This window comes from Sturnus vulgaris, chromosome 18 (assembly GCF_052056855.1).
Source record: "Sturnus vulgaris isolate bStuVul1 chromosome 18, bStuVul1.hap1, whole genome shotgun sequence".
Lineage (NCBI taxonomy): Eukaryota > Metazoa > Chordata > Aves > Passeriformes > Sturnidae > Sturnus > Sturnus vulgaris.
The window spans coordinates 9,696,857-9,720,951 of NC_142260.1; the positions used below are offsets into that span (position 1 = coordinate 9,696,857).

Sequence of the window (24,095 nt, forward strand, 5' to 3'; positions counted from 1 at the left end):
TTCAGAATAATTCTGGAGCTGGGCGCTAGAGACGCTCAGGATGAAAAGGCTCAGCTGGCTGTGAGTGTGAGCAAACATCTTTGTTATTTTCCACAAATTTCAGCTTACTTCTCCTTTTTCCACTCGAGTCTGGGATTTGGAGAGAGCCTGAGGCAGTAACTTTGAACCACTGTGTTCATCCATTGTGTCCTTACCAGGGCTCGGTTACAGTGCTGCAGGTGTCAGTGGTGTTAATTACTTCTTGGGCAGGGAAAAACAGGCAGCAAACGCCCAGCAGGTGACCTAAAGCACAGAGAACCTCCCATGTGGTGTCCCTTGAGGCAGTTTCATCCCATGACCCAGCTTGCTTTCCCTGGTGCTGCGTGGTGGCACCTCTGCCAAGCTCCCAGAGCCAGGCACTGTCACTGCCAGGGGATTTGGGCAGGGCTGAGGTGACACGGGCTGTTGGAACCCTGAAGCCTGGGAGTTTGAAACTTTCTGTGCTTTCTGACACTGACCCCCAAGAGAACACTGCTTTTGACCTGAGGCCTTGGAGAAAGCTTCCAAAATTAAGTGATGGAGTTAGAATCACTGGTGTGTAGTTGAATAGAAGTGTGTAATATCACATGGTGAAGGGTTTGGAATTTGGGGTTTTAGAATATAGGAATAGGTATGGGACAAGATGGAGGTTCTGGGGCATTGCCTCTTCTTCCTTCTTGTTCCTTCTTCTTGGTTTCAGGTAGTAGGTTTTGGTTGGATAAAAAAAATCCCTGTGCTGGTCACAAGTGTTTAGTCATTAAGTCAAAAGTATAAATAGTATGGATGTAATCTTTTAATTAGATAGTTAGGTCTTAAAAGAACTTGTAACAAACAAGATACCCCAACATTTTCTCACTTTTAGCTTGTTAACTGAAAGTGCTATAGAGTTCACTATACTATAGATAAGAATTAATGAACAACCGAGTCCAAACATGAAAACTCCGTTTGACTCTGAGTGGAGGAAAAAAAAAAAAAAAAAAAAAGCAGCTAGCCACTAATATGTGGTGTCACTAATAACGGACCACTTCTTGTTCCAGCCCTGCTGTTTCCAGGTGTTCCAGGTGTGTAATGTTGTGTCTGCCTCTTCCTTCCCCACGCAGGTGGTCACAAACAGGGATACACAAGAAACCCTGCTCTGCATGGCTTGTGTGTTCGAAGTGTCCAACAGCGAACATGGAGCACAGCATCACATCTACAGGCTTGTAAAGGACTGAGCAGTTATTTATATATACACTTCATTTCACTTCTTTATCAAAACACAGACTGTAAACCTCAACACTAAGTGGCAGTGCCTCTGGCCCAACTTTCACCCGCATTTTTCTAAATCCTGTTTTAGTGAAGTCATTTTTAATGTGTTCATATATAATTGTAGCTGTGAAATTCTGGTACAGTTGTAAAAATTATTTCTAAAACTAAGTGTTCTTCAAATTTGTAAACCACAGTTCTTTGGGAAGACTGTATTTAAGAACCTAATGCCTCTGTCTGTGGAGGCCTATTTTTAATTCTGATAGAAAAATGTATGACAGAGCATTTGCCATGGGGAAAAACTGACAGCATTTATAAGAATTTATTTTGGGTTTTTTTCCAACACGAAATACTTGTTTTACAATGCAAGTGGAATTGAAATGAATCTTTAGCTATAACTGTAAATGAGTACACAAAGTTAATAATCTCTATAGAATTATCTTTGTAACTAATTAGGGTGGAAGATATGGACGAATGTAATTCACTAAATTATTTTTTAAAATGAAACATTTTTCTGTTTGAAACCAAATGAAAAATATAGCCTTAAGAAATGCCTGATAGAAACAGACAGGTCCTAAAATTAGGCAAATTTTGTATTTTTTTCTCAACGCTAAAACTAATCTTCTAATCCATTAAACTTTCAAACAGGTATTGCAGAGAAAGAAAACGTCACCCCTTACCCCTAACATATCTAGTGTATTTTAAAAGAGTATAAAGTTGTATTGTACTAATATGAAAATTTGATTATTTAATGAAAAAGATGGCTCATTTTGCAATAAGTAGGTAAATACTGAAGATTTAGACTTGCATTATATGTAGTCTTGTGTGTGCGGTTATATTTTATACGGACAACTATGTTTTCTAATAAGTTGAGCAAAAAAACTTGCAACTCTGAAATCAAGAGGTGAAAGGAAACAGCTGACGTTGTGACAGCATCGAGTCATTCACTGATGTGTTTGAGAGAAGAGTGTGCACACCTCTGAAAGGATCAGCAGCTTTAATATCTGCGAGACGCTAGAAAATCACAACCAACATCCGGCAAAGAAGATTGGAAAGTGGAGAGTTTTAATTTTTTTTTCTCCTTTTCCTCTGAATCGTGGTGCTCTTACAGCTTGTCTCTCCAGGTCTGGCAAAGACCTGATCAGAAACAAACACGCACCTACCACGAGGGCTCTGCTGTCCTCTTGGATGTGGGAGTGTTCATCCTTCTGCTAAATTCAGGGAAGGCTCCAGGCAGTGAGGCACAGCTGGACATTTTTGAATACTGTGAGGATTCACACCTGAGCGATGTCTGGGGTCAGCACACCTGAGAGCAGCAGCCACACCCCTCCCGTTCAGGACAGAGGGTGATGCTCAGCTCCTCTCCTCCTGCTGCCCCTCCTTGCCCAAGCAGAAGTTGTTTGGGCAGGTGCTGGGCCAGCAGAGGCTCCTCCAGCCAAACATTTGTCTGAAAGGCTGAGGGCTGCCCGACCAAGCACAAGCCACCTTAGGGATCAGTGATGAGTTATCAGCAGAGAGGGTTCTTAGGAGAGACTTTTGCAGTCCTGACTCAAAGTTCACGTTTATCAGGCCCCTCCTCCCTACCCCTTTTGTATGTTCCTGTAGTGTCATACTTTGTCCTCGTTACCAAAAGTCAATTTAATGCAAAACCAGCACAGTTCCCATGCACAGTTTTTAAGCGTAGAATTTACTCCCAGGCCCAGTGCTGAAGTCTTCAAACAAGCAAGTCTAATTCTTTTCTGTAATTGATATTCCTGCATAGTCCTTTCTGTTAGAATTGTTGAAATGTCTGCACTAGTCTGGAGCCTAGGTGAGGTGGGGGGTCAGACCAGGACCATTCCTAACGCTGGTGAGGTCTGGGGTGCAAACATCACGGAGGGGAATGGAAACTGCCTCAATCCCTCAGCCCGGCCTGGCTCCGTGGGGTGGGTGCTTTGGATGGTGGCTGTGATGTCTAGCTCGTACCTGCTCGTGGATATTAGGGCTGATGACCTTTCAGCTGATCCTCTGCGAAGTGAACAGAGAAACGTGTCCATGGCAAGGTCTCTTTTAGCGCTCATTTTTAACACTAACAACCACATCAGGAAAAGCACTGCATTGTAACAGCCTAACGGTAGCCCTTTATTCGAAGCACTTGGTGTTACAAGTCGAAAACTACTTTTTGGTTTTTGTTCTAAAGTTGTCTTTTATTTAGGGTTTGAATTGTGGGTTTGGTGATTTTTTTTTTTTTAATAACGAGCAAAGTCTTTAAGGCATATAAAGTATGTAAATCAATTTGCAAAATCAGGTACAGTTTATTTTTTTTTTTTTTAGTAGGATCTGGCACACTACATATGCCATAACTATAGGGTATAAACAGTCACAATGTTTATTGGTGTTCACATATGTAACGTTAGGGAAACTACTTCCATCGTCTTTTCTTTACACTTCTGTAAATGACCCATGCCCTGTATATGTTAATTCTTAAAAGCCTTAATCCTTCAACTGTTGAGTGTGGGGTGTGTAGTCCAACAGGCTGCCTGTAAACTGTGAGCTCTTTTGTAAGCTGGAAGTACTTATCTTGTTACTGTTACTTTTTTGTAGGAACCTTTTAATTGAGAGCTGCCAAAGCATTACAATATGCAGTGCCTTAGCATTATATTAGAAGTACCTTTTAGCCTCTTAATGTTAAATTTTATACATTGTTTTATTAATTGGTTCCATTTTTTAAATATCTGTATTTTTCCCCCCGCAGAAACACTCTTTGACTGCTTGGTCTAAACCAGCTGTCTGTACAAGTCAGTCCCATTGCAGTGAGATGCCTATACCAAAAGGAAAGGTTACAGATCCCTAGTTCTCCGTGAAAAGTGAATTGTATTAATGAATGCTGCCTTTTTAAATTTCATGACCAAATAATTAATTGTGACTCTTCTGCACTCTAGCATGAAAGTGCCTTTGGTTTGAAATTCCAGCTTAGAAAAGTGCTGCCATAATAATGACAATTTGTAGAGAGACCAAAAATATTTAGTTATCACCGTAATGCCTTTGGTTTATTGGAATAAGTTGAATCTACAGGCCTCCATTCACAAAAGAGCACCATTCATAGCAAAGGGATTTTGCTAATGATCAGCCTGCTGAAGAAAAATCTACTGTTTGCCATTTCTGACAGCATGCAAACCAGCAACTGATTCGTCTGTGATGTAAAAATGAAAATATTCCCATTTATATTCTCTTCATCCCGTCACGCATCTGCATAACAAGAGATCCATATCCTACAGAATTCCAGTGGACAAGCATGGCTTCATCAATCTCCTCTAACAATGTTTTGGTATCTGTGAAGATTCTTTGCTCAGACAGCAGATTTTGTTTACAAAGTTGTGCGTGCCGAAGGTCAGATGCAGAAAACAAGAGGAACGTGGAGAGCTGAGCGTAGCGAGGGTAAATGCACTCGTGTGGGTTTAAACATTGAAATGGCCAGTGTGAGCCTTGTGGGTGAAGGTGCTGGTGGGGAAACTGGCCAGCACAACTCAAAACACAGGGTTGTTCTGTTTTCCTCCCAGGTGATGTCTTGGGGGGAGAAAAAAAAAATTAGCTCCTCTTAATAATGTGTCTGTATTTGATACCTTCTGTGAACGGGGGCCATACTCTCCACCACAACTGAAATCGATGGGAAGAGGAGCAACATTTTAACAGTTTTAGAAGGAATGAATATCAGCAAAACCAAAAGCTGTCAGAGGGATTATATAGTTGTGAATACAATGTTAACTTGATTTTTAAAGTATTTGATGAAAATTAAGATTAACTTTTTATATAGAGAAATATTGTGACACTGTGTGGTAAATATTGTGATAATTCAAATTCCCTTTCTCTAAAATATTATTTTTGTTATTCCTTCGAGGTCTAAATCTCACTTACCTCTATAACACAAGTAATCCTGTTGAACTCAATGAGACTGAGGTAGGGCAAAGACACTTTTGGCCCACAAGCAGAACATACTTTTAAAGTTATTGCCAAACATTTTGGCTGTACTAGTCAGCGTTTGTGATAAACTGCACCTCTGTCTCATTCCAACAAGCATAATGGTACCATTTGGGGCTGTTAAAAACCGCTACTAACAAACGTAGTTTGACTTACTTGAATTCCAGACTGGTTTTGTTTAGGTACTGCACCACTATTTTGAAGGAACCGCAGACCCCATGCCTGTTTCTCGCTTTCCCTCTGCAGCACAGCTCCAGCTCAGCTTGGCAGCAGCCTGTCCCATGGGTGCCCATGGGTGGCTGTTGGGATAATGAAGGGTGTACATTGATGTTGGGTGTCCGTGCCTGCCGAGGCAGACGCGGCATTCGACGCGCTAATTCCGTATCTATTTATTTTTCCACTGCGAGTCCCGGGGCGTGCCTGCTGCCTGAAGCAGTGCCCTGGGAGTGTCCTGGAGCTCTCAGTCAGCCACACTGAGAGCCCTGGTGTTGTCCCCCCTTTCCTTTCCCCGTGAGGATACGCGTGCCCGGGCACAGGTGGGTGTGAGGAGTCGAGCCCGGCTTTGTCCTTTGCTCAGGATGATCTCCTTTCCCCCTCTTTTCTTTCATAACCAGATGTTTAGCCCCCCCCAAGAAAGATTGAGGCTGGATAAGTCAAAGTACAAGAAACACTCTGGACATCTTCACCTTTTAACTTTTCAGGTCATTCTTGCTGAGATCATGTAATTAGTTTTAGTGTGTAAATTAAATCTTAAATGCACTCAGTTGACTAAAAGGAGATGGATCCCTGTTACCTCCTTACAGAATATGTGTTTTCGTTTTTTGTTTTGTTTTGTTTTATGGGCCTCTGATTCAGGCTCATGACTGCAGACAAAAAATACAATATGTGCCTGAAAAAAAAAAAAAGACAAAAGAATTTTATAACATTGAAAACCTGAATAGCCTTTAATTCTTCAGTACATTTTATGTAAAACAGGTTGGGTTTTTGTTTTGTTTTGGGGTTTTTTTGCCATGTGCATTTGTTCACATTTGTAAATGACTTAATGGAATTCTCACTTTATGTTTATTTGTGTAATGTGTATAAAATGGGTTTGTGACTTAAGCATATTCATATATGGTCAGTGGTTACTTTAATATTGTACTGCTGCTGGTAACTTTTGATGTAGAACTTGCCTTTTGATGATAAAGTACCTCTAGGTTAGACAGTGAGGGAAGGCTCTTGGAAAAAACTGAATGTTCTCCAATGTTTTCTTAACATATTTGCAGAAGCTTTCAAAAGGAGTTTCAGTCAAACCTCTTGGCAGTACAGTATTCTTGTATTTGTTATTGTCTGTGTGTAGGTACTGGTACCTTTTTTTTTTTGTTTAAAATGTTTTAAGTGTTGGCTTTAAAGTGAATTTATCTTTAGTATGATAGTAATATGAAAATTATAGGTTTTGTGTGCAGAGAATTTTTTTATAAAGTGCTTTGTAAAAAAACAAAAATGTATTCTAGCTTTCGCGGTACATATGTGTGATAACTTTAATATCCATGACAGTTAAGTGCAATTATTTCATCACTCTAAAAATGCTATTTTTGTGTCGGTTACTGCAGGTGTTTTCATGTCTTTGCAAAGTGACACATTTTGATGCCTTCTTGATAAAGTGGTAGAATTTTTGTAGCTTTCTAGAAACTTTGTATTCATACAGTATCAATTGAAAATAAAGAAAATGAAAGTGTTTTGTGCATTTGTCGTAATCTCTTACGTCAATCTCTTCTTAATGTTGGGTGTAGCTTTCAAAACACTTTTCCAAAATAGCACAAGGCCAGACTTGCAGCAGTGCCTTCCAAGGGACATGCAGCAGGGTTTGCAGAAGCTTGGAGGGATGGCACATCTGGAAGCATCATCCTAGACCTTGCCTTTGTGTCTTCCTTAAGAAACTGTGGTGGGTTTTCATGGCACATCATTTAAACCACACCACTGCAATGGGAAAAGCCACCCATCTTTCTTAATTCCAGAAGCAGGAAGGACCTGTTCAAAATATTAGAGAATGAACAGTACAAATGCATTGTTAACTGAGCAGATAGAACTGGCTGAGGAGCACAGGAATTATCTGAGGTTGTTTCTTCCAGGACACTGAGCTCTGTGGGAACTGAGGTCCTAAAAATGTGCCATGATTTCAACAGTCTCATTTCTTGTTTTTCTTAAATCACCTGCCCCTCAGCTGACAGCTTTACCTGGTATGATGAGAGGATAAAACAGGATCAATTTGCCTCCTGAATTCATGAGGTGAAGCCACCTAGCGAGGTGGGGGGAAGAAAAAGAGAATAAGAGGGATATCCTGCATCAAATGAAATCAATTGGAAAAAGACCAGGACTTGGTAGAGGATAAAAAAACTACATCTGGCTCATCTTCTGCTTCCATGGAGGAGCAGAGGCTTTGAATAAACCACATGCCCCTCCCGCACTCCCCAGTTCTCCTTTGGGTGGCAGATGTTCCACTGCTCTTTTTAAAATGCCAGCAGAGCACCCCCCGTGTGCAAGATGAATGGAATGAGAACAAGGCACAGATATGGTCTGTTCTGACCCTGTTTTCTCTTCTTTGTTCCCATTAAGTACATGGCTTCAGCCCTTTGAAGTGCCTTAGCTGTTTCAGAAGCAACCTGCTCTTCTTAATTAAGGTTCTGCTTCCTAATTAATTTAGGTTGAACCCATAAATCTTCCACCTTTGGGAAAATGTCACCTGGCATTTCAGGCTGGGAGTCCCCATGTCGTGTCACCACCAGGCTTTTTTGAGGAGCTGATTTCAGTGGGAGCCACAGCCCCTCCCTGGCAGAGCTGGTTTGCACGGGCAAGGAGCAAAGAAACCAGACCAGTTACTCCGTGCCATTTTATGGAGCACAGAATCCATGTGGTCCACGGACTTTTCTGTGGATTTAATTTCTTTTTTTTTTTTTTTTTTTTTTTTTTTTTTTTAGATGCATCCTGTTTGACCCTAGGAATCCAGGAGACATTTCACACTCACTAACCCACGAGTGAAAGGAGGGCTCAGAGCTCAGCAATGCATGGGCAGATGTCTGCAGTCCCCACACACAGCTCTAGCTGTTCATCCTGACCTTTTGCAGGCTCACTATTGTTGTGTGGGGCCCCTTGAGCAGGAGCAGCTGAACAATCTGTTACCCCAAACAGAGACAGCTTGGAAATGTTCATAAATAATTACCTGCCTTGGAGGGAGGTGTGGCACTCGACTGGTTAATGGCTGTGAGTTGTTCTGTGGCTGCTGCAGGTCTCTTAGAGCTAGAGCTGGGGACACTAGAGGTGGTAAGGGCAGGAGGGACTGGGTAGAGACTCTGTACTGGGTGTGAAAGGAAAAGGAAAAGTGTATAAACCCACAGTGCAAGTGGCTGTGAGAAAATGAATAGCAGGGCATTGCTTTTCAAAGAAAATTCAAAGCTGGAGACAGGACAAAATAGGGAAAAGGAAGAGAAAGGATCTTTAAAGACCACCACCATCAAAACACTGTCCATTAGAAGGCAGGAGAATCAGAGTAAAATAAAACAGACAAGCATTCAGCTAGGTAAATATAATTTGCTGCTTTTTTGGTTTGGGCTTTTTTTTCCCCTTCCTGTATTACTTTTTATTAGCCCTTTCTTGGTTGGGACATAGCCTCTTTAAGCTTAAAGGGAAGGGGTGCAGGAGACTCCATTCTTGTGTGCTTCACTGGGGAGATTCAGTAATGCTCAGCAAGGCACCCTGCAGTCTCTGTGACAGATGAAGAGCTGTCAGCTCCATTTTGGGGAGAGAAAGAGAGAAAAAGATAAAAAGGAGCAATGGCCAGAAGAGTATCTGAAACAACCAGGTGAGCAAAGACATTTGAGGGCAAGTGACTGCTCCCAGTTTGCCCATCACTGGGGATTTCTCAAGCCACCTTCTTTCCACAGATGTGTGGGTTTGGGTGCATGCACTGAATCCATTACAGATTTAGGTGGATGAATTTCAAAAATACTTTCCATACTCCTCACTATCCTAGAGCTAAGAACATAAATGTGTAACCTTGATGTTATCAAGTGGGACCAGAAAGCCAAAAAACAAATATTGTTGGGGGTTTTGTCATAAATCTGCTTTTAAAGCTCTTTATCAGCTTTAAGAGATGTCCACACACACAGTTTTGGAGCCCTTGGCATCAAAGCTGTCTCCTAGCTCTGTCAAAGGCAGTGTCCCACTATGGATGGTGGTTGGGGCCATCAGAGAAAAAGGTGCAGGAGCTGTGATTAATATTTCTAAGTCCCTTTTCATTCCTCTTGTACAGGTCGATGAGAGGATTAGTCTCTGCCTTGCATTGCACCTTAGAGCTCTTCCTTCTGGGCCTCCAGCAGGGTATGGCAGCAGCTTTCAAACTTACCCTCTGTTTGAACAGAGCACTGAGCTGCATGAGCAGCTGATTTTGTCAGGGGGTTGACAAACTACAAACTGATTTCTTTTCCTGCCCCAAGCAGGTAAGTATATTATTATAAATTTTATAGGTACATATTTAAAAGTACTTTTCCATTTTTTTTTCTGTTTGCAGAGACCAAAGAATAAGGTTTGTTTTTTTTACTAGACTTCTAAAAACTCCTTTCAGCTTAAATCAAATATTCTCTGCAGTGTTATCAGAGATTTTTTTTTTTCCAATATACTTTTCTTATCCTTTCACCTGTGATGTTGAACTTCTTAGTGAGCAAACATTCCTACTCGGCAAAACGGACAAGAACAGCATCCAGGTTATAACCACTTCCTTTTTGAACAGCTTTATGTTAGTTGGAGGGGATAAAGGGGGAAATTAGTTTTTCTAATTGTTTGGGCCTTCCACTAGGTTTAACATGAACCCACACGAAAAACTCAGGCAGTGAAGGACTAGATTCAACCACACTGCACACACAATCACAGCATGCCACAGAACAAAGAATCTGATGGCTTCTTTGGGAAATATCTGTATTGCTTTTATGATGATTATATGATATTTTTTTATTAATATCAAAAGGGTTTAAGCTAAGCTTTATCACCAGAACACCACATGGGTGGAAACTCCGTGGTGCAGTTCACCTCTGGAGTTACCAGCAGCAACGAGGGAGAGAGAACTCCAGTTTCAGCAGGGTTCACCCTGCCTATCTCCTGCAGTGATCTCCTGTTTGGAGGGAGGAGGTGGTGAGTAATAACTGGGAGGTGCCCTGAGACTGCCAGGGACAGGATCTGGATGAGCCTCAAGGAAGGGGGAGATGTGGGGCAGGAACGAGAAAACTCCAAATTTCCTCCAAACTCTTCTTTTCCTGACTTTCCTGCTTTCACACATCTCCCACATGACAAAGGACACAGTGTCCTGTGAGCAGTAATTACATGAAAGGGGGGTCTTGAGACCTTAGACAGCCTCTCCCCCATTTTTACAGAATTTTTCTCTGCAGCTGGGCTCTTCTCTGTAAGGCTGTCCCTCGATCACCAGGCTCCACAATTCATCTTCACTGCAGTGCATGCAGAGCACTCAGACAGAGCTATGGCATCAGCTTCGCTTTTTTTTTTTTAATCCCATGCAAACAAAGCACCTTCCCATGAAGAACACCAGTGCTGGAAGTGGTACAAAGGTCACAGGAGCTCCAAGACAAGGCTCAGGGCTCAAGAGCCACTGGCAGGACCCACACAGGTGGTCAGGAAGGCTCTCCATGTGTCCTGCTCCAGGCCAGTGTTGTTTGTCAGCTGGGGAGGAGGTGGGAGGAGAACTCCCTACCCCTGCAACCTGTAGCACCCAGGGAATAAGTACAATGGAGGAAATTAGCTTGTAAGTACTGGAATAGTAATGGAAAGGATGAATTAGCCATAGGGATTAGCAATGATCTGAAGAGGAAGCTGATGGAGCAGGAGATAGGGTACAGGCTGTTCCAGAGAGCTGCAGAGAAGAATTTCCCACCACTTCTGGTCAGGAGCGTAAAAAGGCAGAGCCAAAATCAGTGTTGGTCAGCTGAAAGCAGCTGGAAATGTTTCTGGGAAAGAAGAATGAACCCAGAGGACCTGCCTGAGGAAAGAGTACAGGTGCTCATTACAATGAATTAATATGTGTATGGTCAACAAGCTGGTAGGAAACCACGGAGTGGTGGAAGGGGAGAAGGATATCAGATAATACTGAAATACTGAGAGAACAGGTGCAGAGCTCTCTGTGTTTGAGTAGATGGATTGTTGCAAGTGACCACTGCCTATGTCAGAAGCTTCTGCACAAATCAGGCTTCCTGGAGTGTGCCCGTGCATGGGAAAGCTGTGGATGCAGCAGCAGGCAGGTTTACCGACAAGAAAAATCTGGGAAGAGATGGAGAATTCAGTATCAGGGCTGCCCATGGGTTTCCTGTGAAGGGAGATGGATGGGAGGTGGAGGGGAGCAAGGAAATAAAACCATGCAGAGAGCCCTGCCCAGTTTAGCCCTGTGAAGTGTCCACCAGCTCCAGCAACCAGCCCCTCGTGGCTGGGAGAACAGGGCACTGGTGAGGCTGACAGCCCTGCAGACACACACTCAGGGCTGAGGAGACCAAGCATCACCTGGAGCTCGGGCAGGACAGGCGAGCATTCCTGTGTAAGAGATGGTCACCATTACAGAGGGGATCTCCAGGTTTTTGTCACCCTCAGAGTGCCCAAATAACAGGCATGCAGGGGGTAGGGGTGCCCAGTTTTTTTAACAGATAGAAATAGAGGAATTCTGTATAATATTTAATTATAGGTGCTTATTATAGGTGATTATTTAATCACCCTTTTTGTTCAAAGGTGAAATCCGAAGATGCTGTTCAGACCTTAGAAAAAAATGCCCGAGGAGAAGCTGGAGCTCTGGAGTCAGGACACGGGCTGCTCAGCTTGGCTAAAAACTAGGGAACAGCCCTGTTTTGAGAGAGAGCACAGTCCCACACAAGGGAAAATACAGGAAATATGTAGGAAAACATAGTAAAGGAAACGCTGGGCATAGAGAGGCCTTGGCAAGAGCCAAAGGAGTAGAAACTTCTCTGCCAGCAAGTGAATGAAAGAGCTTGAAAGTCAGACCATGAAACAAGACAAAATGTCTTTAAAAGTAACATCCATTCTTCCATCCTTCTATTTCAAGACTGTACCAGTCCCTGTAACTGGATTTATGTCTCTGTGTGATAACCAAGTCAAGGTTTGTGCTTGTATGAAGTACCAGTTTGTGATCAGAACATCTGACAAAAGTCCCTCCACCAGGAGCCCAGAAGGCTCCACATTTCCTCCTCAGCCCTTCCACTGAAGGGTGTGGGGGTATTTGGGGATGCCCAAGGGAAGGATGTGTTCCCAGACATAGAGCAGCTGTATCCTGAAGGATTCTGGTGTGTGCTGCAGCTCTGCCATGCCAGGTGCAGCACAGGGTGGCAGTGAGGCTCATCAGGCCCTGCTGGGCTCATTTCATGACTGCAGAATGGCTCAATCCATTTACCTGCAAGCACCAGGTATAACCAGGTTAGATAAGAGCATTACCACCACGTGTAACCTTTGGACTTTGGCTTGAGGCTTTCTACTTTCCCTTCTGGAGAGAACACATCGTATTTCACTGTCTGCTTTATTTCTTTCTCCTTCATTGCAGCTGTGCTCAGTACCCCACACAGATTGATTTTCCTGGAGGCACAAACAAGCAGATAGAATCCAGAGGAGGTTTAAATAAAGGGAATCATTGTAAATGGTCCTTGAATTAATAAATATATATAAAGATAAATAAGAAGCGTGGAGATATATAGGACATACAGATCGTACAAACAAATCATGACCCATCTGTTCAGTGTGCCCTCAGTGCTAGGATATCCTGGAAAGCAATAGGCTTTTCTGGACACCCTTGTGATCCCAGCTGAGATACAGGAAATTTGCCACAATACCAAGCCATTGAAGGATGGATCCCAAGATAACAAAGCATGCCCAATAGGAAGAGTTCACCCTAAAAAGAATACCTAAAAGGCACAGTCTAGCTTCTCAGCTCACTATATTCAGGCTGACAGAGTATGCACTTCCACTGTAGCCACGACTAATTAGCAGAAGAGAAAAGAACTACCAATTTGGAGATGCTCATGACCTGTAGGCAGAGGCAGTCACTGATTTTTAAGAGATTCTTAAGTTCTCACCTTTCTTCCCCCCTCCCATATTCCTGACAGCCACTGACTTCCCTTTCATTTGCTATAAACCTGGAAGTTTGTCTCCCTTCTCCTCTCTGTATCTATGTTCAGAAAGAAGAGCTGCAGCATTCATCAGGAATAACTGTGCACAGCAACTCCTTCTGAGTCTCCTTTGGAGAGAGACTTACCCCTTCCTGCCTAATTAAGAGATTATCAACTAAGACTCTCAACAAAAGGGATTTGGTAAGATTTTTCACAAGATTTTTGGACTTCTCAGTCTTCTCTGGTCTGAACACATAAAGTAGAAATTCATCCCTCAAAATAATTAGCCCCCAAGATTGGAATGATTTGATTCACCCGGACAAAAAGTACAAAAATGCCTGTTTGTGCTCCCCTTCCTTGCTGTCATCTGGCTCAGAAACACAGTTTGGGAATGGCTTGTATCTGCTATCCCAGTCTATATGTATTTTTAGGAAGCTACCAATAGAAGTAAATGCAATGCATTGTTTTTCCCATTCTCTTGCAAAGCTCTCCTCTGCACCATCAACATCCTCCCTGTCACTTTCAGTTGTAAATCAATTAAACATTCAGCTCTGCTGAACAGAGGGAAAATTGTATCAGTTACCATAACATCTTGAATTCTTGACTTCTGCTAATTCTGTTTCAGGTCAATTGCTTATTTCTCAGTATTTCTTCACTGCCAGTACAGTGAGCCATGTACTCTCCTGGCTTCAATACAAATTCTGTCACCTGGTCTGTGTGATACCCTGTGCACATAAAATGACAAAAGCTCTGCCTCTCCTGGAGACCTCTATGAACAAAAAAGAATTTAAAGTGCCAGTTTACCTCCAGATTTACTCCTAGCTACTGGTGGAGGCAGATCACTGGAGGAGACTGACCTCAATTTGAGTCAGACTACCCTTGTAGCCCTCCAAGTTCAAGGCCAAATGCCACAGATACTGGCCCTGGAAGAGACCTCAGTGGCTTTGCCAGCCTGGGAATGCAGCTGTGCATGGGATGGTTTAAAAGCTGAGTGAGGCACCTCAATTGAATTACACAGTTCAAGGGAAACTAGGGCTAGTAAGCATATAGAAACCATCTGACTCTCCACAGAAAAGTTATTACTCAAAAGGTTTTTGTACTTACCAAATAATCTGATCTCTGCTTATTGCAGAAGGGTTTTCCCTTCTCTTTGAACTGAATTTCAATGTGTCCTTGCAAGAAGAGCATAATGAATTACATGCCTATGGCAAGGGCTGTTTGAAGCACTGTCCTTTATTCCTAGAGCCATTTCCAGGGAAGGTGAAACTGCAGTGTAGAGCATCACTGGTTTATCACACACCCCCTTTGCTGTGTCACTTTTTGCTCAGGGGATGACACTTCAGTGGGCAGGATTTAGCACAAACACAACCAGGTGGATATCCCCTCTCTCAGCCAGGCAGGTGGGAGCTGTGGCTCACTGGAAGACAGGCATGACAGAGCCTGTCACCTGAGGGCAGAGCACAACATTTTAGGACAGCTGTGAGGCACAAATCCAAAGATCTATCTATTCCTTCACCTCCCGAAGGTGTGCAAAGATAAATACCCAAGATACAAATCCTGCTGTTGGTGTCAATGCTACAGAGATAAAACTGTCCAACTTAAACCACAGAAGCTTAATGGGGGCTTATGAAAACAATCCCACCCTCAGGGAAGCGATTTTCAGCTCACTTTCAGTGGCTGGCCACTCATCCTGGGCATACCTTTGGCCTCACAAGCCAAATACAAAGTGTCATTTTGGTTCTTTTTGGGGTGCCATCCAGGAAGGGCCTCTCATGTGCACACTTTCCAAATTTTTGATTTTTGATAGATGCAGGAAGCTTTCCAGGCCACTCACAAGGGGGTGGCAGCAGCATGGGCAGCCTGTGACAGGGGTTGGGCTCTGAACACATCTCTCAGTCAGAGTGGGAGATCTCTCCCTGCCATTCCACCCTGAGGCCCAGGGAAGCATCACTATTTTTCTAGCTCTGCCTTTACTGAATAACTCAGCTAATAGCATCAGATGAAGCAGCGATTTTCTGATGTTTGGCCAAGCTGTTAACATTGTCATTCTAGAACATTTTAACAAGTACAGGCAAGTCTGGGCATTAGTCACATTTCTACAAACACGGTGGTGGTTTTTTTTCCTCTTTTTCTTTTCGAACTTAGGCATTTTATTGGGCTTCAAAGCCGTCAGTGGAAACAGATGTGTGAATGTTATAAAATTATGCTGCTGCATCAGGAGTTTTTTATGGCTTTGTACAAGTTGTATGTCAAAAGACACTTCAGGCCAGAGGGCTAGGTGGGAGAAGTTAGCACAAGGAATTGCTGTCTGTGCAACGAGCAACCAGCCTTACCCAGATTAAAAAAATAAAGAACAAAATAAACATTAAAATAAAAATATCTACGCTGACTTAATTTCAGTTCCATGTATAGGCACACTGTTCTGCGGTCTCCAAATGGATGCTGGTGGGGTTGGTGGTACAAAACTTCAACACTTTATCTGAAATATTGAATCTGAAGGCACAGAACTTCAATACTTCATCACATCCTCACTGCTCGACAGGTGGCCCTGGTATCATGAACTGTATCCTGGAAAAGGCCTGTGTGGGATGTGAATCCTGCAGGAGCAGGTATTTCTTTTGCTGGGGCTCCTCTGAGCAGCAGCTCAGCCTGCAATCCCACTCAGGGGCTTGTTGGAGAGAAGTTCACAGTGCAGACACTTTCTGTGCCTCCTAGGCTTGGACTGGAGGGTTTCTGAAGGAAGCCTTGCAGCGAGCCCTGTTTTTGGGCAAAATATCACACACAACTTCACCTCACCTATACCAGCTGTTTGCATAGGATGTTGTGATAATTGATAAAAGATTGGTGTTAATCACGAAAGTATGGGGTTTGTATGAACCAGAATACTAAGGTCTGAAGTGAAGCATGGACACTAGATAAAGGAAGATATGTGATTAAATCATTCTGCTTTAAATCATCATGTTATGAATATTATGTTTTCCAAATAAGCTGTATCTACTACGAGCTTGCAAAATCAGACTTCCAGATAGTCTTTCCTGCCTTTGTCTGATCAGTGCTGCCTACCTCAAGGACCAGACTTCCAGATTTCACTGGTGGTTATCTGCAAAGACCAGATGGATATCTGTGACTGACTATCACCTGGAGACTTCATGAATTTGGATATGGATGTTTATTCGACCACCACTGCTTACCTGGAAAAATTATGACAGCAAAAACCCAAAAATTATTGATTACAACGAGAAACCACAGTATAAGAAGAGGCTGCAAACCAAGGTTCGATGGAGTGTGGAGTGGGTGGTGACTCCTCACATTCCCCTGCGCTGCTTGATCCGTCTATATCAAATAAAGCAATCTAAATTTTGTTAAATATCCAGAGTTTTGTTTCTCATTTATAACAATGTGCTTCACGTAACTTAAGGTAAGATCCCATTTCTTCTCGTTGTGGAAATCCGAGTGACTCGCAGCCTGGGCTGTGCTGGTGAAGCAAACACAAATTCCTGGAGGCAATGGCAGGATTAGTTTGGAGAGCGCAGCCCTGAGCGCGGTGCTGGCCGAGCATCGCATCCTGCAGCAGCCGCCACACCGGGCACGGCAAAGGAAGGACAAAAAAAAAAAAAAAAAAAAAAAAAAAAAAGAAAGAAAAGGAAAAAAAGAAAGAAAAGTCCTTTCTTTTGTGGGCTGCGGAAATCGCCACAGCCAGGCCTGGGCATTGCAGATTGCAGAGCACCCAGCGCAGCTGGGGCCGTGCGGCCAAACCCGGAGACGCGGCGAGCGCGGCTGCTCCATGGGCGAGCAGACAGGGGAACAGCGAGCCCGGGCAGCCTTTGTGTGGGACAGGAGTCACAGGGCGAGCACAGTGTCCGAGCCCGCCGAGCACATGCAGAGCACAGAGCCATATGGCAACTGGCGACTCGCCGGCAGATGCCGCGGGGCTTGGGCTTTGTCTGGGAGCGCAGCGCGGAGCGGGGGCCAGCAGCGCTGTCCCGGGAGCCCCGCTGGGCCATGCCCGTGCTGTGCCGTGCCTGTTCTGTGCTTGCCTGTTCTGTGCCGTGCTATGCTGTGCCGTGTCTGTGCCATGCCAAGCTGTGCCGTGCCTGTTCTGTGCCGTGCTGTGCCGTGCCTGTTCTGTGCCGTGCCTGTGCCATGCCATGCTGTGCCGTGCCTATTCTGTGCCATGCTGTGCCATGCAAAGCCTGTGCCATGCCATGCTGTGCCGTGCTGTACCATGCCTGTGCCATGCTCGTTCTGTGCCATGCTATGCTGTGCCGTGCCCGTTCTGTGCCGTGCTGAGCCGTGCCATGCTGCGGGCTGTACTGAGCACGTTCCGTGCTCCCCAAGCTCTGCCCTTGAGCCAGAGCCCAGGGCACACTGAGAAAGGGGTTTCATTTAACACCGAGACCGAGTGGACTCAGTTGTTTCAACTCCTTTGCATGCAGGTTCCTATTCACAGATGTATATATAGTACCACAGCCTGAAACAAACTACTCCTGAAACTGTTTACTCTTCTGTTACAAGCTTTGTTTACTCGCTATTAATGATATAAAGAGAAAACTAGAGAGTGATAAATAGTGGTGTGTACATTGTTTTTTCAAGCCTTTAAAGCAAAAGTTTAAGCTGAGGTTAAAAACGGCAGAACAAAATGATGATTTCCTGGCCGTAGGACTGAGACAAAACGGCAAAGAGGTTCTGTCAGCTTGCTCATGCAGGAAAAACATGAGGGGAGGTTTTGAAATGCCAGCATGGGTCTCAGCTGTGCTCACCACTGTGTGCAGAGCCATGAGACCAGCACCAGGCTGGGGCTGAGATACAGGGATCTGCTCTTATCTCTGCCACTGACCACCTGTGTGACCACAGAAATCCCTTCAGCCCAGCATGCCTCCGAAATAAAGACGTGATTCTCCTCCCAGAGCACTGTTTGCAAAGGCCTGCTGGCTGTGGGGCAGACCAAACCTTACAGCACTGAATCCTTGCACGTGGGCCACAGGAGCCTCATCAAACAGGAACAGCATCCTCCAAGCCAAGGACAAAATCTCTGCATCTCATTCCCTATTGCTGGCACTATCAGCCTTTGCTCTCTTGTCATTTTCTGTGTTTCCATGGTGAAGAGGAATCCAAGTCCACACAGATTTAAAACACTTTGCATATAGACACACAGTCAGGGGCCAAGCAACCAAAGGCAGAGGAGAACTAAGTGCTGCCTCGTGCCGTGGGCTGGGAGCTGATACAGACTCCTGCCCTCCACAGATTTCTGCTTGAGCAGAGCCCAAGATGCAAAACTGCACATGGAGCTGTCAGCCACCACCACCCTAAGAGAGCAGCTTGAGAGCTGCCCAGCTGGGAGCAGTTTTCTCTGCTTTATGATCCTTTTGCTTTTTGAGAGCTAGTGAAGCAAACACATTGCTCTGAGCTGGGGCTGTGGAGTAGCCAAGTTCTAAGTTGAGGGACACAGAGCAAGTTGCTACCACCGTGTCGTAGAAGGAAGAAGCAAAGGAGAAACCATGGGGCTGCCCAGAGGGCTGAGCTGTGCTGGCTCTGGGATCCCCAAACTGATTTGCCACTGTGGCCCTCGCTGGGTCTCTGAGTTGCTGCATTTTGCCCGCAGAAGTTTGAGCACATGCTTTAGGTCTCAGTAGCTCTGACTGCATCCTATGTGCTGGGCAAGCTCCAGCCACCTGTGCAGCAACATTCCAGCCCGGCCGAGGCTGCTCCAGACCCTCTGGACCTGCACTGTGTGCTGCTGCTCATATTTGCAATGCTCAGCCAATACCTCTGGCTGACTGGCTCACCCCTCAAAACTGCTGCTTCACCCCGTCCTCGGCAGCAAAATCCCAGACAAACAGCCTCAGTCCTCAGACTCGCCCTGGAAAACAAGGGAACAAGGCAAGATATATTCGGGGAAAACTAGATTTTCAGTCTCTGTGACATTAAGAACAACCCGACAGGGAAAGGGTGTACGGAGAAAGAGCTTTACCTGGAGACTGGCTCCCTCTGCAGCCGGATCGCCAGCATCCCGAACGTGGCATGTGGTTTTGGACATTTGTTTCACTGCTACTCACAGCCAGAAAACCTTCTGGGAATGAATGAGCTAGGCATGGGAAATCTGTGCTCCCCATCGGGTTATTCGCTCATCTTATGCTTTACAACATCACAGGGATGATGGGTAAATTACCCCAGTGAAAAAGCAGACTGACTTTCAAGTTAAAATCACGCCACTGGAAAAAATGTCACATCAAAATCTCCTGATCATGCGGTAAAAAAAGCGGGAATTTCTGACTATCCTGGAATAACGCAGCACATAGCTCTAGCAAACGGACCGTGCAAAGCCTGTGCGGCGTTTCTCAATTTTCAAAACTTTCCTGCTAGGCGCTTCTCCGGAGTGGGAATGGCAGAGCAGAGCGCAGCCGAGAGCACCCCTGCATCCCCCGCAGCTCCCGCATCTCCCCCATCTCCCTCTTCTCCCCATCTCCCGCAGCTCCCTCATCTCCCTCATCTCCCCCATCTCCCGCATCCCCCGCCTCTCCCGCATGAGGCCCCGCAGCGACCCCGCTCAGGGACAGTCCCCGCACGCCTGCGCTGCCCACGACCGACGAGATTCACGGGGGAGCCGCCGCCGCTGGAAGTGTGGAAATTGCCACCAGACACATCTCCAACAGGCGTGTTCTCGCTGGCACTCAGGCAGGAGTTAAGCCAGGGAAATTCCACAATTTATATTATACGGGAAATCAGATTAGATTGTCTCTGAGGATACCACAGGGCTTAAAGGTGTGAATGAGCTGGCAGGTTAATAGCTCCTGCATCTCCCCTCACGAGAATGAGACCCTCCCTGCATGGTGACAGTCCTGTTTGGGGTGCTCACTCTCGATAGACACAACACTCTGCACTCACTGGCCACCCTGCTCAGTCCTCATCCACCTGGCACCGACTGCAAGGTGAGGAGAAAAGTTAAATTCCCTCCGTGTGTGGCAGTGTCGTCTCAGCGGGCAGGACACTTCTCCCCGTGTCCTTTCTGCCCCCAAAGCCACCCCATCCAATAGCCCGGTTTGTGCTGAGCAGAAGCACGATGGGATGGGGCCAGTGCAAGCCATTTGCCAAGCCAGCGAGCCCAGAGCACCACGGAGGAGCCGCTGGATCTGTGCTGCATCGGGCACAATGGAGCTCAGAGCTGCAGGCACTGCCAAGGCAGCCTCTGCCTTCACCACAGCTTCACTGGAAACAGATGAGCAGAGCACTGCTGACTTCAGCCCGCCAGAAACCATCTCATGCACCCCAAAAACACATGTGGTAGGGTTTTGCAAATGAAAAATTTCAAGGAAAGCTTTGCTGTTACCTTTTGGTGCTTCCAAACCACTGAATGGTATCCCAGAATGGGAACCATCCCATTTTACATTTCTAACCACATGACCTCTGCACATCCCACACAATGTCCCAGGCCTGGCTCTTAGGCCAGTGCTAAATATTAAGCCATATCATAAAACTGTGGGAATTGTCAGCACTGAATAGAGTGTCTCCATTTATGGAGACAAATAACCCCATGCAGGCAGACACAAATAACCCCCTTTCTTTTCTGGGCAGCAGCCAGTCCGTTGGCAAGTGCTTCTTCCAAGCTCTAGACTCAGTGTTGAGAGAGCCCAAAAAACCATCAGCCCAAGAGCAATAGTCAGAGTACAGTGTGTCAGTACAAGCAGGACAGCTAGAGCACTTAAAAGGAGATGCCACATTTACTTGGCTGTGTGAAGAGCTCAGGGCTCATCTATTCATGAAATAAAGAGCATGTTTTTCCTCTGTTTCCTCCCTTCAGGATTTGTGTCTGGATATTTCAACAGCCACTCATGGCAGCTGGATGGATGGGTACTTATTATACATAGTAAACTTTAGCTAGCTAAGAGTCAGAAGAAAACCTGAGTAATGGTTCTGAAGGTTCAAAACACTGTTCACAAAGTGAAAAGGCTGCATCGTGTCCCCACAAAAGGAAAAATAAAAACCTGCCTGGTAGCATAAATTGCTTGTTTGCTGTAGAAAAATAAAATCCAGACTGGTACAACACAAACCCTAGTTCTGAACACATCACCTCTTTATCTGCTGCCAACTATCAATACAGTGGATTGGCTTTTGCCATCACACCTCTCATCTGTGTTTCATCTGTAGACACACTTATTAAAGCCAGGTGAAAAAAGCCAGGCCCTTTCGGTGCCTCCCACTGGAATAAAAGCTCATTAGCAGCACTGTGACAAGAGCAGTTTGCACAGACCACCTTTTCCAGGTTCAGAGCAAGGCTGGAGGGAGGCTAAAGAACAAACTGAGCTTTGACACTGAGCTGAAAATCAGCACACCCAAAGTATCCTGTCCGAGCCTGGCACTAAAACCTGCAAGTGGACAGTCAGAAGATTCCAATATAGGCTCTCTGTGTTGCAACTACTTGCCAGAAGATCCCATTCTCCTACAGTCCCCCTTCAAGGGACAGTTGGAAGGAGATCAGACCATCTGGAGAAATTGTTCATAATGTTCTATGACATTGGAAAATAAAAGCAAACAGCCTGGCAAAATGCAAACCTGCTATCATGCTAATTCCCACTTGTTTTCCCTTTTGTGAGCTTCCAAAAAACGTTGGGATAAAGCAGCAGGTTTGGCTCCTCCAGCCAGGCCATCCCTAGCTACAGGTGGCCAGCTGGGAATTCTCAGCCACCTGGTTTCAGGGCTGGCTTTGCTCTGGGGACAGTCCCATCTGCTAGCTGTGGTGGCAGCCTCCTCCTGCCATGGTCTCCACAAGCACAGAGCACACACCTGGGCTGGCAGCACCTTTGTCACCCTACACACAGCTCCACCAAGCAACACACAACAGGAGACTTCTGCATCACAGACCCAAGTGCATGGTGGTCCACACTGAAAGGCAGAAGCTTAAACATGGATGCTTGTAAGCAATTTAAATTCTAATATGGTGAAAAATTGATCTGCTGCTTTAATGCTTTTTTTATAGACCATGGAGTGATGGTATCCTCTCAGGTAAGGGTCTTATCTTTATCTCATGTGGATGGCAGAATTCAAACTAGCTTGTACTAAAGGAAAGCATTCTGTTCACTGAGTTGTAGATTGATATCCTTCCCTGCTCACGGGGAGCATAGGATTGCATTTCTGTTAACAAGGATCTGGACCTGCCAATACTCTGGAGTGCATCTGTGAAAGAGAACTACACCCAGAAGCTGCAGTGACCAAAGTTTTCAGGTTTCTTGCTCTTTTCATTTTTTCCCTTCTTCTTTATTATTCCAGCCTTATTCTTTGAAGTTTATCTATCCTCTGTTGCTTGTGAACTTTTTGAAGGGATCTTCCTGTTCTGCAAACAATTTATTTTCATGCAGAAAGAGCAGCAGACCACCTTCAACAGAGGATGTACACTTACTCTGCTAAACATATCAGTAACTGGTTTACTATCTTAACACAGAGAGAGATTCAGATAAAATCATTAGGTTTGGGTTTCAAATGTGCACCACAGGTCTGCTGTTCTCAAGAGTGGGCTAAATCCAGACATGGACACAAACATCCAAATAATCTCACTTTTGAGTTTGAAGTTTGCTATTTTAATTTCAGGTGTTTTGATTTGAATTCTGATGTGCTTCAGAATGAAATGAACTGCTGGCTAAAAAACACCCTAATCCAAACCAGAAGACTAAGCAATTCCCTGAATAAACTTTATGAGTGGATCCTAAGTGTATTTTTAGAAACTGTTCCACTGGCCCTTCAGTGTACCCACAAGTAAGAATGATCACGAGGATTTTTTTCTCCCAATAAAAGTATGCTACAAAATAGAGAAAAGACTCAGCAAGTATGACTTCAGACTGAGACCCAGGATGCAAATTTCTATTTCCAAATCAGTTTCCTGCCAGGACCTACTAAACCAAAATAGAGCTAACAGAATGGAGCTGTGGTTAATGGAAAAGACACTCAGCACTTGAATGAAAAGTGCAAAAAAAAGCTTCAAAAGAAAAAGAAGGGAAGGAACAGTAGGGCATCAATATCTTGCCTTTCCCCAGGGCTTCTTTGCCTGTCCTGATTTTATTGACACTATCATCTCCTTCATTCTCAAAGCTCAGCTGTGGTGTGAGGCAGGTTCTGCAGCAATGCCAACCCAGTGAACTAAACCAAGCACTTCTTGCAGGATTGGCCTGGGGCCACTGATTTCAATGGGAGCTGCTGGGTGCCCAGCATGACTGACAGTTAGGCTCTTTGTGGATCAAAAATCAGAATAATTTCGTTCCATCTGGCATTTTTCATGATCCCCACTGTGCCCAATATTGCAGCCACAACACCTCGCTTTTTAAAAATCACCACTCAGCCAAAGGCGTAAAATGTAACAAGCACTTGAACAAGTGAAATAGTGGCAGCAACAAAATTCTTGCATATTACCATTATAGTAATGGCACTTAGTAAGTGGTTGGAAACTCCTTAAACAAACCTACTTTGTCAGGGAGGGAATGCTGCAACTGCTCTTGGAGATGTTTCATTCTTAACCCCCAAATCACTGGTAACTAGAAAATGTAGATGGGTGTCAAGCTGATAAAATCTTTTCTAGGTCTTTTCTAGGTTTCATAGTAAGGATTTACTGCAGGCCGAAAAATTAATCTCTGAAGAGGACCTGAAGGAAGTAGAAAATAGCAGAGGGAGTTAGGGTGGCAGAGAACACAGCCTGGTAGATGGAAAAACCAGAGAGAGTGATAGAAAAGGTGTAAGACAAAGAGA

The 24,095-nt window shown here is 44.7% G+C and overlaps 1 protein-coding gene across 6 annotated transcripts in view; it reads left to right on the top strand.

Moving 5' to 3' along the window:
* The window catches only part of TEAD1 (TEA domain transcription factor 1), a 152,491-nt gene extending 145,554 nt beyond the window's left edge, over positions 1-6,937 (top strand). For all 6 annotated transcript variants that reach the window (XM_014882468.2, XM_088175766.1, XM_014882466.2 and 3 more), the window contains one exon: positions 1,119-6,937. In XM_014882468.2, the coding sequence (XP_014737954.1) occupies positions 1,119-1,232 (114 nt within the window). In that variant the 3' untranslated portion in view covers positions 1,233-6,937. The remainder of the gene's footprint in view (positions 1-1,118) is intronic.
* The last annotated feature ends 17,158 nt before the right edge of the window (positions 6,938-24,095 follow it).